Source organism: Hyperolius riggenbachi, chromosome 3 (genome assembly GCF_040937935.1).
Source record: "Hyperolius riggenbachi isolate aHypRig1 chromosome 3, aHypRig1.pri, whole genome shotgun sequence".
Taxonomy (NCBI): Eukaryota; Metazoa; Chordata; class Amphibia; order Anura; family Hyperoliidae; genus Hyperolius; species Hyperolius riggenbachi.
The window spans coordinates 245,372,668-245,390,789 of NC_090648.1; the positions used below are offsets into that span (position 1 = coordinate 245,372,668).

The 18,122-nt window shown below is 40.1% G+C and overlaps 1 protein-coding gene across 19 annotated transcripts in view; it reads left to right on the plus strand.

Annotated features, from left to right (window-relative positions):
- The window catches only part of CELF2 (CUGBP Elav-like family member 2), a 688,411-nt gene that overhangs the window by 562,382 nt on the left and 107,907 nt on the right, over nucleotides 1-18,122 (plus strand). For all 19 annotated transcript variants that reach the window (XM_068276071.1, XM_068276070.1, XM_068276073.1 and 16 more), the window contains exons 7-8: nucleotides 5,756-5,914; nucleotides 12,819-12,882. In XM_068276071.1, the coding sequence (XP_068132172.1) occupies nucleotides 5,756-5,914; nucleotides 12,819-12,882 (223 nt within the window). The remainder of the gene's footprint in view (nucleotides 1-5,755; nucleotides 5,915-12,818; nucleotides 12,883-18,122) is intronic.

Genomic DNA, 18,122 nt, shown 5'->3' on the forward strand with positions numbered 1-18,122 from the left:
AATTCAACTCAATACATAACAATCACAGCCTCCATAGCATACAAAAACATACCACAAATGTAATAATTTAATAAAGATAACATTTACACTCATATGGTAAAACATGAGCTCAGAGTGTTACAGGCTCTACCCCATCCGGCCCACGATTGGGGGACAAGTAAGCTTTTCAAGCAAATTACATTTGGAAAGAATATTATTTAGGCATGTAGAAAATAACAGAGATCATTATTAGTAGCATGTTGGTAGTGCTGACATTCAATATAAACCTGGCATAAATTCAAATCTGAGACCCTAGAAGTGCCTGCCACAGCCAAAATGGCCTAAATTCTGGTAGTTATGTGCGATAAATATTTTTTGTTTGTAAAATATCTCATACAGTATTTTCCTCCTTTTTTTAGCAATTTGGAAAGATTTTTCCGCATTTCCGAACATGCAGTAAAATGTCTGGAAAATGCATAAAGTGCGGTATTTCAGCAGTAAGCATGCGATAAATAAATATTGTTTTCCATAAGTTAGGATAGTCTTTGAAAGATGGTCTTTTTTTTAGGGGGAAAGGTGTATTTGATTATGTAGTAACCTATAAAAAGTACATGTATAGGCATCCCCTATAAAAAAAAAATCCAGTAAATATTTGGAGTTCTATTTCTACTATTCTTTTCTATTACACAGCCTGAATAGGAACTCCACTAAAACAGCAATAAGAACTCCACTAAAAACTGCAAAATGCATACAAATTGACTTTACGCCAGGTACAGAGAGGTCTTATAATGATTGGTAAATTATGTGATAACTTGCCCCATAATTTACATGAGAATAGCAATTTTTGGTAAAATGAATGCAGATTACAGCACAAATTACTACATAATTTACTGCATGCAGTAATTCATGATTAAAATTTACCACATGCGATAAAACATGACTAAAATCTACCAAAATTGCTAAATGTTATTACCTCATGAGGTATATTACCATACATGCATCAATTTGCTCAAAAACCTCACCAGAATTGAGGCCAATGCTTTCTTGGACAAGTGCTAGAAAGTTTAATTCAAGATTGCATTTCCAAAATTTTTTAAGTAATCTTGCTCCTCCTCATACTGTTGCTGTGGTTTGAGTTCCATACTTCTGTACATGATTGCCCAGAGGTAAGAAAGGAAACATCAGTGAGTTTAGGTATAAAGAAATATTACTGAAAGAAGCTTCAATCTTCAGTGCAGAAATAAATAAACCAATACTTAAAAACGCAGAAAAATTACTATTTTTTTATTTTATTTATGAAGCGCCAACATATTACGCAGCGATGGAAATTAGTTAAGGTTACAAAATTGCCACGATCACAATTTTTTGAAAGACCACGATCGCAGCAAGTTTGCTGCAATTTTACTGCGATGTTAATGTAAGTTAATAGATCAATTTAAAAAAAAAAACTAAAACGAACCGCAAAACGCTCTTTGGTGTGGCATGGCCCCTAAGGCTGATAAGGCTCAAATAATCTAATTTACATACCTGAAGGGATGCAGATTGCTCTCCTTTAGCTCAGTATGCAGGGGCACTTGCAGTTGTTAGCGAGGATGCCTCCAACCTGGACAGTGATGAGGCCCTGATGTGCAGAAATGGCTCTCTGCATATCAGGAGCTGCATTGACTTGAATGCTAAAATGTACATGAATGTGCACATTTCCCTATTTATTGCTGTACATTCTTCTGCCTCAGCTTCAAGTGGTCCACATTATTTATTGTTGGATCCACATAGGCTGACACCATGCCAGACTAGATTCAGCAACAGCACCTCTAGCAGCGAGTCCAAATGTATCCACGTAATATTTAACCAACCCACAAGCTATTTTACCTTTACTGTCAAAAGCCAATTTCACCTGTCAACTCTCCTCCCATTCCTTTGGCCATAACTTTATCACTGATTATCTAAATCATCTATATCTTGGGTTTTTTGCCACAAATTAGGCTTTTTGTGGGCAATGCTTGTTTTCAGTAATTACTTTATTTTCTGTGAATTTTATGGGAAAACCATTGGAAAAAAAATAAAAAATACACCATTTCTCCAATTCCATCCCCTATAGTTTTAAAATAAACAATGTTACTATAGATACAACCCTATTATTACGGCTATCACAACATTTAAGTTATGTTTCTAGTACAATATATAATGACAGTATATTATTTGGAAATAGAATTGCATTTATTCTGTTTTGCCCTTATCTATTTGCCCTTATTTACTAAGTAAGTCACAATTTTTTTGGTTTGATGGGGGGGGGGGGGGGGCTTTCAGAGGGATTAATGACTATAGTCATTTTTGTTGCTCTATTGTAACTGTAATTTTACTTTTTAGCCACAAACGCTATATGGGTTCGATAGAGTGTGGCTCCTGATTGGAGCAGTGTTAATTTATTACCAGGCATTTTAGGTGGCTCAGAGAACACATGTTCCCCTTTACCAATCACTGGTGTGTACATTTCGCTGTGAACAAGCAGCTAGGATGCACCTTGAATCTGGATGTGCTGGTACCAAAAAAGAGGCGCCAGTAGCAAAGTTCCAAAAAGGCTGGCGCTGTGCCAGATTTTATCCATTAACAGTGCACCTAGTGACAGCCATGTTTTCCTATGTCAGACTTTGTCCGATGTTGAGCCTGAACTGGAAAATGCCATTGTCAGATATAGTCCTTCATAGGATTGGAAAGGGTTAATCTGCCCTCTGTCGCTTTCATGGATTGTGCTTCCTTAAAGCGGAATATAACCCTGCATTTCAACTTTGCTCTAAAACATTATTTACAGTATATTATATGCAACCAGCATTTTTTTTTTTACTAGACCAGCATTGGAAGGGTTACACAGGGCTTTAAAGTTCCTGGAGATTTCTGCAGACGCATCCGAAGCTGACATAGATACATTTATATAAACAAAATGTATCTAAGTGTTGAATGTGACTCATCTCTCTGACTGAGAAGGAGTGGGAGGACAGCCAAAGAGTGTGTAACATTTCTCAATAGATACATATAACTAAATAGAATGTAACAATCTGAACTTCTGCATATCTCTCCACGGAACTTTAAACCTCTGTGTTTAACCCTTCCAATGCTGGTCTAGTAAAAAAAAATGCTTTTTGCATATAATATGCTATAAATAATGTTTTAGAGCAAAGTTGAAATGCAGGGTTATATTCCGCTTTAAGAAGTGACAGCATAGAGATGTTTGCTACATGTCAAGACTGACCTGTAAAATAATTTTGATGCTGGTTGGTCAGCTCTTGTGCTTACCTTAAAGTGGACCCAAATTAAAAATACAAGATTTCAGAAATAAAATCTATTTTCTAAATTATAATAATAAATAGCAGCCTTTTTTCAGCTGCATGATGACAAATATAAAATATTTTACATTTATTGGAGGAACGCCTCCATTCCTTTCATATTGCCGGGACAGAATCTGGCAAACTGGTGGAGTAGATGGTGTCCAGCAAAGGAGGAATTGCTAATGGCTGCCACTTGTATAACCCTAGTTATGAAAAGTGAAGGGTGAAAAACATGCACTGAAATGCTCATAGGCTTGAAGGAGTGTTTATCTTAGTATGTGTCAGAGTAGTGCAACTAAATATTTTGAATTAAGAAAATGTTTGGTTTGGGTCCGCTTTAACTACTTCAGCCTTCAGTCATTTTCACTTTATACATCCAAGCAATGTTCACCTCCCATTCATTAGCCTATAACTTTTTTCACTACTTATCACAATGAACTGATCTATATCTTTTTTTTCCTCCACCAATTAAGCTTTCTTTGGGTGGTAAATTTTGCTAAGAACCTCCTTACTGTAAATGCATTTTAACAGGAAGAATAAGAATAAAAACGGGGAAAAAATCATTATTTCTCAGTTTTCGGCCATTATAGTTTTAAAATAATACATACCTTCATAATTAAAACCCACGTATTGTATTTGCCCATTTGTCTCAGTTATTGCACCATTTAAATTATGTCCCTATCACAATGTATGGCGACAGTATTTTATTTGGAAATAAAAGTGAATTTTTTCCGTTTTGCTTCCATCACTATTTACAAGCTTATAATAAAAAAGAAAAATAGAAATATTTTGTCTTTACATAGATATTTAAAACGTTTAGACCCTCAGGTAAAAAATTTACGTTTTTTTTTATTGTAATTTTTTTTATTATTATTAAACATTTTCTTTGGGTATTTTTGGGAGGGTGGGATGTAAATAGTAATGTTTTTAATGTAAATATGTTTATTTTTATTTTTTAATGTAGATGTAGTTTTACTTTTTGGCCACAAGATGGCAACCTTAGGTTTGTTTACATGACGTCACTCTGAGCATAACATGTACGCTTAAAGGGACGTAGGGGGACGTAGGAGGCAGAAAAAGCAAGGCTTCCGAGAGAAGCGATCGTTTTTCTGCAGGGGAGAGGAATCAGTGATCGGGCACCATGGCCCGATTCATTGATTCCTGGGCTAACAATCCGCGGCCAGGAACGCGTGTGCACATGAGTGATCGGGCGTGGGAGCGCACATGGCCTTCTGGACATAGCTAGTACGTCCAGAAAGCTTAAATGGTTAATGAATGTAAAAAAATCCCTATAAATACATCATTTTTTCAAATATTTTTATATAGAGGCAGCTGTTATCTAAAACAAGTAGAATGTGGAGGGTGAATTTGCTTGATGCAAGATCATAGTTTTTGTGCTTAACATTCACTTTAGGCTGGAGTTCCTATCTAAGAATAAAATAGGGTTATTGATAGGATAGTGTAAGGAGGTGGTCAGTAATAGTTTTAGGAATGGGGAGAGTTTTAGGGTAAAATAGAGACTAGAGACAGGATTAGGAGTAGGGAAAGTGAAGAGAGTAAGGCTTAGGTCAGAGGTCTTGAGGCATTCCCAAATATCAAAAGAAATCTCACTCCCAAAATGAAGTGCCCAAATAACCAGTTATTGGCAACTGTTTAAGAATTATGCTTTTGGCCAATGTGGTTACAATGTTTTACCACCTGAGAGCAGGGTTTTTTCTTAAAGTGGACCCAAACTAAAAATACAAGATTTCAGAAATACAATCTATTTTCTAAATTATAATAATAAATAGCAGCTTTTTTTCAGCTGCATAATGACAAATATAAAATATTTTACATTTAATGGAGGAACCACTCCCTTCCTTTCATATTGCCAGGAAAGAATCCGGCAAACTGGTGAGTAGCAGGTGTCTGGGAAAGGAAGAATTGCTAATGGCTGCCACCTGTATAATCCTAGTTATGAAAAGAGAAGGGTGAAAAGCATGCAGTGAAATGCTCATAGGCTTGAAGGAGTGTTTATTTATCTTTGTATGTGTCAGAGTGGTGCAACTAAATATTTTGAATTAAAAAAATGTTTGGTTTGGGTCCACTTTAAAGCAGTTATTCACAGGATTGTTTCTGCCCCTGTTTGTTATTGTTCTCCTGGCCAGGAGCATCGTGGTAAATATTTGGTCCATTGTAATAAAAAAGTAAACAGACACACATAATAAAATATATCTGCCACGTCAAGTGACCCTCTTGACATTCCTTATAAGTTATGTACAACATCAGTCATTTACAGTTTCTGCATTTTCAGTAATTAAGAATCAATTGCAAGGTTTTTAGCAGCACCGCTGGAAATAATTAATTAGATGCAAAAATGTGAAACCAGTAAGTACATACAAGAAAGTGGCAGTCATGAGCTCCATGCTGTATCTGTTATTATATATGTTTTGTTGTGATTTGTCCCTCTCCAGGGGTGCTCTTCACCTATAGTGGTGAAGTTCGCCGATACACAGAAAGACAAAGAACAGAGGCGTCTACAGCAGCAGTTAGCACAGCAAATGCAACAGCTTAATACTGCCACATGGGGGAACCTCACTGGACTTGGAGGACTTACGCCACAGTATTTAGCAGTAAGTTGTATATTTTAACATGTGGAAGTAGACCATGTTACAATTAAGACTGTCACTTGTATAAAGTTAGCTGTACTGATTAGATCAAAGTGTTTATTTATATGGGGTTTCATGTGAACATTGTCTAGAAAAGATTGTCAAATAAACACATGCAACTCATATAGCTATGTTTAATACACTGGGTTTCTGTAGTTGATTATGTTTTACAGGTTGAGAAGATATATATTGCATGTTAGCTTCATAGAGTGATTACTTTACAAATAGAATAGGTGCAATTAGAGTTGAGCTGAAATTTTCGTAATTTCGCATTACTATAATTACGCATGCGAAATTTGCGATTACGATGCGAAATTAGCGTAGCGAAATTGCCATTAAAATCGTAATTGAAAATACCGTAAGCGTAATTTTCAACGCGAAATTTCGCGTTTCGTTCATGCCGTAATTTCGCATTAAACGCTACCGTAATTTCGCGTTAAACCGTAACGCTCCGTATAATATAAAAAAGCCGCCGACTTTAAGGGTTAATAGCAAAGCCCCCTTAAATGCTAAGAGCCTCAAATTTGGAGAATATATTAAGGAGATCAGGAGGAATAAGAGGAAAAAAATTTTTTTCAAAAAGACCTTATAGTTTTTGAGAAAATCGATGTTAAAGTTTCAAAGGAAAAATGTAAACATTTAAAAACCCGCCGACTTTAACGGTTAATAGCAAAGCCTGCTTAAAGTTTAGGAACACCAAATTTCCAGGGTATATTAAGGGGATCAGTGGGAATAAGAGGAAAAAATTTTTTTTCAAAAAGACCTTATAGTTTTTGAGAAAATCGATTTTTAAGTTTCAAGGGCGAAAATGTCTTTTAAATGCGGAAAATGTCAGTTTTTTTTGCACAGGTAACAATAGTGTATTATTTTCATAGATTCCTCCAAGTGGGAAGAGTTTTACTTACTTCGTTCTGAGTGTGGGAAATATAAAAAAAAAACGACGTGGGGTCCCCCCTCCCAGACCTCTTTAACCCCTTGTCCCCCATGCAGGCTGGGATAGCCAGAATGCGGAGCACCGGCCGCGTGGGGCTCCGCACCCTGACTATACCAGCCCGCATGGTCCATGGATTGGGGGGTCTCGGAAGGGGAGGGGCAGCCAAGCTTTCCCCTCCCCCTCCGAGCCCTTGTCCAATCCAAGGACAAGGGGCTCTTCTCCACCTCCGATGGGCGGTGGAGGTGGAGGCCGCGATTTCCTGGGTGGGGGGTTCATGGTGGAATCTGGGAGTCCCCTTTAAAAAGGGGTCCCCCAGATGCCCACCCCCCTCCCAGAAGAAATGAGTATAGAGGTACTTGTAGTACCCCTTACCCATTTCCTTTAAGAGTTAAAAGTAAATAAACACACAAACACATAGAAAAAGTATTTTAATTGAACAAAAAACATAACCACGAAAAAAGTCCTTTAATATTCTTAATTAACCATTAATACTTACCTGTCCCTTTAAATAAATGATCCCACGCAATATCCTCGGAAATGTTCTATCAGTTACAAGGTAACAAAGTTATTATGTAACAACTTTGTTACATTGTAACTACGCCGCACCCGACGCCACTCGCCGCTCAGCCGCCGCATACGCGTCCGTGCAGGACGCTAAGTCCCCGCAGCTCCCGCTGTCCACCCCGCCCACATCTGTCACCCACATGTCACCCACATGTGGGTGACATGTGGGTGACATGTGGGAGAGGCGGGGAGGGCAGCGGAGCCGGCGGGGACTTAGCGTCCTGCACGGACCCGACAGAGCTCTGAGCTATATAGCTCAGAGCTCTGAGAAGCATCTTTGTATTTGGGCTCCAAGGAGCCCCATTGGTCCTTAGCAGACCAATGGGGTTCCTTCAAATCAGAAGGAACCTCATTGGTCTGCTAAGGACCAATGGGGCTCCTTGGAGCCCAAATACAAAGATGCTTTCGAGAGCTCTGAGCTATAGCTCAGAGCTCTGTCGGGTCCTGCAGCGCAGACGCGGCGGCGGCGGCGGCGGCGGTGAGTGACGTCAGGTGCGGCGTAGTTACAATGTAACAAAGTTGTTATATTGTAATAACTTTGTTACATTGTAACTGATAGAACATTTCCGAGGATATTGCGTGGGATCATTTATTTAAAGGGACAGGTAAGTATTAATGGTTAATTAAGAATATTAAAGGACTTTTTTCGTGGTTATGTTTTTTGTTCAATTAAAATACTTTTTCTATGTGTTTGTGTGTTTATTTACTTTTAACTCTTAAAGGAAATGGGTAAGGGGTACTACAAGTACCTCTATACTCATTTCTCCTGGGAGGGGGGTGGGCATCTGGGGGACCCCTTTTTAAAGGGGACTCCCAGATTCCACCATGAACCCCCCACCCAGGAAATCGCGGCCTCCACCTCCACCGCCCATCGGAGGTGGAGAAGAGCCCCTTGTCCTTGGATTGGACAAGGGCTCGGAGGGGGAGGGGAAAGCTTGGCTGCCCCTCCCCTTCCGAGACCCCCCAATCCATGGACCATGCGGGCTGGTATAGTCAGGGTGCGGAGCCCCACGCGGCCGGTGCTCCGCATTCTGGCTATCCCAGCCTGCATGGGGGACAAGGGGTTAAAGAGGTCTGGGAGGGGGGACTCCACGTCGTTTTTTTTTTATATTTCCCACACTCAGAACGAAGTAAGTAAAACTCTTCCCACTTGGGGGAATCTATGAAAATAATACACTATTGTTACCTGTGCAAAAAAAACTGACATTTTCCGCATTTAAAAGACATTTTCGCCCTTGAAACTTAAAAATCGATTTTCTCAAAAACTATAAGGTCTTTTTGAAAAAAAATGTTTTCCTCTTATTCCCACTGATCCCCTTAATATACCCTGGGAATTTGGTGTTCCTAAACTTTAAGCAGGCTTTGCTATTAACCGTTAAAGTCGGCGGGTTTTTAAATGTTTACATTTTTCCTTTGAAATTTTAACATCGATTTTCTCAAAAACTATAAGGTCTTTTTGAAAAAAAAAATTTTCCTCTTATTCCTCCTGATCTCCTTAATATATTCTCCAAATTTGAGGCTCTTAGCATTTAAGGGGGCTTTGCTATTAACCCTTAAAGTCGGCGGCTTTTTTATATTATACGGAGCGTTACGGTTTAACGCGAAATTACGGTAGCGTTTAATGCAAAATTACGGCATGATACGACTGTAATGCGAAAATTACGCGAAAATTACGCTTACGCGAAATTTCGCGAAATCCGTCTTCATTACGATTATGTACTTACGGCCATAATCGTAATTACACTAATTACGCGAAATTTCGCAAAATCGTAATTAGGTCATTACGCTCATCTCTAGGTGCAATCAAAAAGTAATAGGAGGGCTTCCAACATTACAGTCATAGACTGCTATTCCTCTACCCACTGTCATAATAATGACCCCTTCCTTTCCACCCCTTAGTTTTATTAGTCAGACGTGAGGTGATTTCAGTATTATATTGGAGAGACACTAGGCTGCAATGGCTAGATCTCTTTATCCAAACCACCTAGGTAGCAATCTACTCACAACTTCAAATACCGTACATTACCATGGGTAAGCCGACTTTTTAATACCCCAATCTGTGGTAGAAAGTGGAGGATCTGCTTATCCTTAGGTGATATCCTTGGGGTAAATACAGCAGGGCCCCATGCAAAGCTGGTGTTGGAGCATGCTGCAGCATATGTATCTACCCGTCCTTGCTCCAGCTTGTATCCATGCATCTACCTGACAACGTCTGAACTGGCCACTAGAACGCCAGGCTCACTGTGGTCACATGACAGTGACTGTGGATCTCTAGTGGCCAGTTCAGAAGCTGCTATGTAGATGCAGGGAACAGAGCCAGAGCAAGGACAGGTAGATATACATGCTTTACTACACTCCAACATGCACTCTGCTCCTACCGGCATGCTCCGAAGCACACTCTGCATGTTGAGATATGGTGGCACATTCAGGGCCGGCCCCAGACTTTTTGCTGCCTGAGGCAAAATTAGAAAAAATCGCCGCCCCCCCCTCCCAGCCTTTGGGGGCGCCGAGCTGGAGGGGTAGCGGGCAGAAAGGGGATATTGGGCCTAGCGGTGGGGAGGGGGGTCGGACCCCCCCTCCCTTGCCTAGGTCCCCCGATCTGCGCTCCTCCTCCAGCGTGCATATGATTAAGAGGCAACGGGCGGGGATATCACTCACCTCTTCCGCGTTCCATCGTGCGCTCCACTGACGTCACTTCCTGCAACGCCGTCCGACCCCCCTCTCCACCGCTAGGCCGAATACCCCCTTTCTGCCAGCTACCCCTCCGGCTCGGCGGGCGGCCACCAGCATCCATGGACAGGCGGGTGCCGCCCCCCCAGATCTGCCGCCTGAGGCAAATGTTTCACCCCGCCTCATGAGCGGGCCGGCCCTGGGCACATTGTGGGGTCACCGTATCAGTGGATCATAGCTTTTGTCCTATATTTTAAGACAAAAGTTGGGGTAAGCTTATCCGCAGGCAGGCCTATGTGTGGGTATAGTTATAGTATTTCTATTAAGGTCACTATAGCAAACTCTGATTTGTAACATGTTTGTCTGTCTTCCCCAAAATAATTCTGTGCCTTTACCTTCAGAAATAGTCAACAATGAATCACTAACATAATCAGTCCATTAGAAACAGGGTCACCAACAGCTGAATAGATATCAATACTTATGGCATTTATGACATCAGCAAGAATTTCCAAACTTATTTAGCCACTCGCAACATGCACTACCCTTTAGGCGGGAAGAGTTAGGATAAGTTCACTTTAAATCCATTGCATGTACTGTATATGCGGCACATTGTAACAGATTTCCAAATCACCAGCTTCTGGCAACGCACTTGTCACTATTCACAGTACCTCGTCACCATTCATTTGTAATGCAGTTAAGCTCAACTCACGTTGCTACAACAGAATCTGACACACCATGGAGCCAACATGCTAATGTGAATGGGCTCATTGTGGGCACATTAAAGCACCTATTGCAGTGCTTTAATGTGCAAATATATGCCACTCTAAGATGCATAGTGTGAGCGCACCCTTCATTTTCAGCATTAGGTGAGATGCAGGAGCTGACTACATACTCCCACCAGCTTTATGGGTGAATGGTGATGGGCATCATATGATCACTGCATAGAGAGGAGATTTTTACAACACACATTGCTGTCTCCCTGCTTAGCTTTGAATATGATCAGTAGTAGAATAGAGTGCTACCAGGCTAGGAAGAGAGGCAGCTGCGTGTCACAGAAATCTCCCCTCTATACAGTGTAGCCATACTTCCTATCAGTCATCATCAGTCAGGCTGCTGAGAGGGGAAGTTCAGAGTCCATGCAACTAAGTGCTTACTAAAACAGTAACTCCTCCCTGCCCATTGTATCCAGAGAGTAGAGCAGGTGAAGACCTGGTGAATAAGGTTTGCAAAGTTCTGCTCACATGTCATAGATCCCACACGTAATTATGCAGTTTATTTAATTAGCATTTACCTACCTCTTTCACCAATTTCTAATGAACTGGTTTTGTTAGTAATTCATTATTTTCATACGAAAGTAAATAACATTTTTGGAAAAAGGTCAGAGATCTTACTAGTGTTGGCGTGTTCGAATTGGGAACTTAATTCCAAACTTTTTGGATCGGAACTGGAATCTTTATACATGCGCAACAAGACACGTCCTTCCAAAACATGTCAAATACGTCAACACTAGATTTTACTCAGCAAAGTTTTTTCTGTGATATTGATTCTGATAGTCATAATATACAGTACTAACAAAAATTAAGACTTATCACAGCATTCTTCATTTTTGAGAATTAGAGATTATAAAATGGTCTGAAGAGAATTTACAGTACTGTACTGCTCTTGTAAATTGATTGATCCATCCAAATCTTCAACCCTCGTATTATTTTTGGGGAGCATAGTCATCAAGCCTCTTCTGCATTATAAGGCAATAGTACTATTCCCACTCTCTTCCTCACTGACTACCATGAACCAGGAGTGGAGATAATTATTCATTATAGCCAGACCCAATGTAAATTTTATAAAGCACTGTGACGTTATTCCTGATGCTGCCAGAGGTGGCTGAAACAGATTACTGTGACAATTTAGTGAACTGCTGCATGCCCAAACACTAATTGGCTGGTGATGAATTTCCTTTAAAGATTTTCTACCCATTTTCCAATAGGCGCCACCCCTTTAATCCGCTGGTAATTATTTTCAGTACTCTAAATAACAAGGAAAGAATGATTATAGCAGCTGAATAACATGTATACTTAACAACTAGTTTTCTGCTACACTGACATTTAATGAGTAATTAGTATTTAACTCAAGGGGCCTTCAGGTTTATTAGTGCATATCATACTTAATGCCTGTTCAGTATGCACATAAGAGCTTCATAAATTCCACCATTAAAACTTTATAACGTAATCACATAGCAGAGCGTCTTTTCTTACTAGCCAGTCGGTGAACAAACGCAGAAGTCAAGGTATTAATGGGAAAAGAAGCACATTGCTGGAAGAAAGGGAAAAAAATAGAATCATATCTGAAGATGAGTTATGGTAACTACAATACTACTGAGGGCTTTAATTAGTCGCGCTGTGTCAGTTTAAATGTATTTAACACCTGCCTGCTAAAAAGACTAAATTGATTAATTGTTTTTAAAGCAGTCATTTTATTGAGTCCCCCTAGTGCGTACTGCTTTCTTTGCAGAGATTAGACATTGATACAGATTTACAGCACTGACCCAAGGGACACCCTGTCCATCCGTGAGCAAAAAAAAGTCTTTAAGAAATGGAATAAACGAGGAAGGGGGAAAAACTGTGTGCGACAATGCATATCAAGCAGCCAATTTGTCTGATTGTGGATGCCTCACTGCTTGATTTCTTGTTCTTTTATGTACAGCTCCTGCAGCAAGCCACCTCCTCCAGTAACCTGGGCGCATTTAGCGGCATTCAGCAAATGGCTGGTAAGTGGAGAAAAAAGCATTTAATTTTAACCAATTATGTCCTATTTTCTACAGCTCTTAAGTTCTTTTGCACTAATGATGTTCTGTTAAAAAGGGACACCCCTCTGTTAAATTCTCAATTGAAACACTTGCTCTCTTAGAAATGGAAAATTGAACCAACTGCTCCAAGGTTGAACAAGTAGTTTATCCTGCATTAGTCACCCGCCATTTGTCCTAAGCAGCCAATTGTAAAAGGCAGGAGAGCTTTTAGTCCCTGCAGCTGCATCATATTCTAATAATGGTGATGACAAAACAACCGCAGGACCTCAGTTTAACTTCTATGGAAATTGCAGTGTCCTGGCAACCAATTTAGTGACAACGCAGGCATTTCTACAGAAAAACAGAGAACGCTGGGAAAGAAAATGTTCTGACCTTCTTTGGCAAAAAATGAAATTACAAGCATTGAGTCGATACAGGATTAAAATGCATTTTAAACCTAACAGGGTCTAGAAGCACAGGAAGCCCAGACAGCAAAATGGCTTATTACATTTGATTTAGTATCTCTTTTTTCTTGTCTCCTACCACCCTACAAAATAAAATTATTTACTTTCCCAAAAAAATCAAAGCCTGTCTTAATTTTAAAGGCTGTGTGTTGAAGAATTTCCCTGTAATGAGCCGTGCCTATAGTAGCTGATGTGCAGTGATTAGGGAAAGGTCAATCCTACTGCGTGACCTTCCATGCTGATATTCTAAGTTAACGTGGAGCTGCAGAAGGCAGGGCATGCAGTAAATCAGAGCCTGGCTTCCCATTATGCCTGCCGTGAGAAACTACCACAAAGCTTTCTCTTTTGTTTGATGCACAAGCAAAACAATTTGGAGCATTTATGCGGCTGTATTTTATTTTAATCATGGCCCCCTCTGCATCAATGAATATGTAATATGCACAAACAAGGACAAAATGTCCCTGTTTTTTTTTTTTCTTTGTGGGTTCTGACATGCTTAGTTTTGTGCGGCTTCCTGCCTATTTAACATAATAAACGAGACCTAGGTTTTTTTACAGGTTTATTTGCCCTTATTTTTTTTCCTTCTGCGCTTTTCTATTATATTTTACTTCTTGGGTATTCATTTTATTCGGCTGGTACTAAATTGTCATTACCTCTTTATATAAATGTGACTTTCTGTATGTAACGGTCTGAACTCTCAACATTCTGGAGGTGTTGTTCCCACTTTGAGAGACAAGAGCATGCAGTGGTGAATTAAGTACTATTAGCTCTGTGCTGTTTCATGCACTCCTGTTCAGTTGAACAAGATCTTCTATATTAGCTGAAACAAGAAATCTTAAGTAGTGATACAGTTTAGGAAGAACTTTAATAATGATATTACAACCTAGCAACCCAACCACCATATGGGACAGCAGCACTGCTCAGCTAAATGATGGCAAAGCAAGGGTTGATTCAGGGCCTGTTTCCACATAGTGCAATTTTTAATTTTTCAGATAGATAGCGCTCCACTCTGCTCGTGTTTCATCAAAGTTCATCAGCATTCATCAGAAGAGGAAACCAAGAAGAGTCCCCCTTAGGGGCTGCACACACCCAAGACGTGTGACCACTGTAAGACTGGTCAATAAACGCCCGTCTCCTTCTATGGCCGACTGCCCGATCTCAACTTCTGACGGCACTCCTTAGTGTAGACTCCAGACAATGCTCCTTAGTGTAGGCTCCCCGCTGGTTCCTCCTTATAGTTTGTTCCTGGTGTAAGGCCCACCTCAAACAGAATGAGCCTCATATAGCGTAATTCCGTTATATAAAAGATGCTTTATTCCATAAAATATACTCACAAACATGAGATATACACAGCGCGTAGAGTGTTTATACGGGCTGTGTGTAAACACTCTACGCGCTGTGTATATCTCATGTTTGTGAGTATATTTTATGGAATAAAGCATCTTTTATATAACGGAATTACGCTATATGAGGCTCATTCTGTTTGAGGTGGGCCTTACACCAGGAACAAACTATAAGGAGGAACCAGCGGGGAGCCGACACTAAGGAGCATCGTCTGGAGTCTACACTAAGGAGCGCCGTCAGAAGCTGAGATCGGGCAGTCGGCCATAGAAGGAGACAGGGGCGTTTATTGACCAGTCTTACAGTGGTCACACGTCTTGGGTGAGTGCAGCCCCTAAGGGGAACTCTTCTTGGTTTCCTCTTCTGATGAATGCTGATGAACTTTGATGAAACACGAGCAGAGTGGAGCGCTATCTATCTATAAATTAAAGACTGTGTAGGGGGCACTTGCTGAACCTCAATAGAGTGCATACACACGGGAGGAGTTGGGCTATAAGTGAAGAAAGGACTAAACTTTGTATTTGAACCTTACTTGTATACCTGTGGGGCAAAATTGCAGCGCTGTAAATTATACACACATAGTGCAATTTGCAACGTGAATATTCACATAGAAACTGTATGTCAATAGAGTTATTTCCATTGAATGTGAATTTGCCATTGTGGTGCGATGCAGAAAAAAAATATGGATTGCATATTGCAGATTTCTGCAGCACGCATCCGTTTCCCTGACAATGCTTGGTAGCCGCATAAGGATTTCCACATTACAAAAGTGGTAAGAACTTAGAAATCCGCATACAGGAAAACTAATGCGGAATGCCATATGCTGGTGGAAATAGACCCTTACAAGAGCATTTATTATGTGTAAAATTACTGCTAATGTTGAGAAGATTAGTCCACTGAAGACAAGATCAATCTATAATGATTAAAGAATTTCTGCAAATGATCCAACCTATTCTGTATATTAATAAAATATGTATTTTGGTACATTTACCAGTTTTTATGCACAAAAACCTTTTTTTAACATGGTTTCCCCTCTTCACTTGCTGATATCAGATAAATGAGTGAGAATTGCCAGGTCTTTTATAGTGATTGGGTAAGAATAAAGTTATGGAGGTGAAGAGAGCGATAGTGAATATTTAGTATGATATGCGTAACATAGCATGAGAAAGATATCAATAGATAGCTGCAGTACATTTATGTGCATAAGGCACTGGGTTGTTATGTATCGGGTTGTAAAATATCATAAACCCCTGGCTCTCCCTTGTGTGACAAATGGAGAGCATGTCTCTCTGCACAGCAACTCAACTCCATTACAGTGGCTGGATAGTGTAATGGTTAAGGGCTCTGCCTCTGACACAGGAGACCTGGGTTCAAATCTCGGCTCTGCCTGTTCAGTAAGCCAGCATCTATTTCAGTAAGGAGTTTCTTGGGCAAGTCTCCCTAACACTGCTACTGCCTACTGAGTGCGCTCTAGTGGCTGCCTCGCAAGCGCTTTGAGTCTGACAGGAGAAAGGCGCTATACAAATACTGCAATTGTTATTATTATTATTATTATTAACTCTGCAGTGCCCCATGGGAAGAAAGTAGCAGAGTCACTCAAAGGGCTATATCCTATCAACGTTTCTCCTGAGTTTTCTCCAAGGAGATCATTTTTCATTTTACCAAAAAAGTAGTGTTTCAATACTTAGCAATTCAAAAAGTACTAACGATTAGTAAATATTAAACTAATTTTGAGTGATTTCTTGCTGGGTGGGAGCTTTAAAAGTATTTTATCGATAAGGTTTACCTGGAGAAAAATCAGGAGAAAAGTTATATGACCCAATATGGACATGTCTCAATATGATTTGAGGAAACATCAAGAATGCATTGAGTAATCCAAGGTTCATTTAAATGCTGATCCTAATGGTAAGCCTCAAAGTAGTGGCATAAGGCCCTTAGAGTGTGGAGTAGAGGGTGGTAAAATTAGGAGAATGAGGCTTTGCCACGATTTACCTCACTCTAAAGAGAATCAGTAGGAGATACTTGTGTAGCATCATCAAAGGATGTGGTGGTGAAGAAAGTTGCAAATATAGTGGTGGGAGAGAGAGTAGGGTGAGCCAGCTGCCTTTTCCACTGGGCCAGGTGGTTGCTTCACTCAATGGTGGAAAAGACCATCATATGGGTAATCATGCAAGTTACACCAAGGTATTCAAGATTCTTGCCCTGTCTCAAGTGCTGACAACAGATCTTGTAGAATATCATGGTTTAGTTAGAAATTTATTATAACATACCCAAATTTGAGAGACCCTGTTCTTATGTTCAAATTGGAGAGACCCTGTAGGCACCCATCTCCATTTGATAAGTTGACTTGTTGCTGGTGTGCTTCTCCTCACTTTGCTTCTGACTGTGGTGGTTAGAACCTTCATCTTATGCTGAGCCACACTCCTTGTCATTTTCCTCATCCTCCTTGTTACTACAATGAATGACACTGTAAGTGGTGGGTGGTGACACATGGCAAGTCCCCCCCTTCAACACCCATACCCTTATTAGTACCGCTGCTTCTGCTTGATCTGCCTGAAAAGGGCCTGGTTTTCTTGATAACTGTTGAATATACATGTATTGCAAAATTAGGATGGACAGAAGAGTTGTATATGTAATTTGTGTTTTTTTGTTTGTTTTTTTTATCAACAGTACCACAAAGTTGTTCTGACAGTCAGACGCAAAACAAATTACAGAGCTCTCTATTACACAGCGTGGATTGTGAGACTAAAAATACACAAACATAAAGTAGAATATTATAATTAGCTTAAACAATGGTCTGTAAAAGTAGCTTAGAAGTGAGATACTACATACAGTATCTGTTGCCCATGTGGGAGGTTGGGCACAGGAGTGGGAGACTGCAGCATTAAAGGCTAGGCTGCAAATGGAAAAAAAGGCTAAAAAGGGGGTTGCTGACAGAGAAAAGCTGCATGAGATAAGTCAGATGCTGACCATGAAGGTTACACATTAAAGAGGCGGCTGGATGAGGGTGGTAAGGTGTGTATTGCCCATGAGGAGGCTGTAGGACAAGGATGGGTGGGCCATAACCACCATTTAAGGGGAAGCTACTTACACTAAATGAGAGCTTCAGAAGAAGGTTGCTGCAGAAGGGCAAAAAGTATACCTCAAGCCCTGAGTATAAAAATAGCTTGAAAGTGAGTAAGCAACTAAAGCAAAGACCCTTCCTTCTTTTTAACTGGATGGAATGTGAGTAAAATATACCAACGCTATCTGCTGTAAAAAAAAAATGTTTGTAAAACAATTCTTATTTTGAATTTTGCAAGACAGTACAAAAAAACAAACAGCTACAACAACAGTATCCCATCCCAGCCCTCCCCCCCTTCCTGGTTCCAATTTGAGAGAATACATTGTCCACCTCACATAGGCCTAAATATAAAG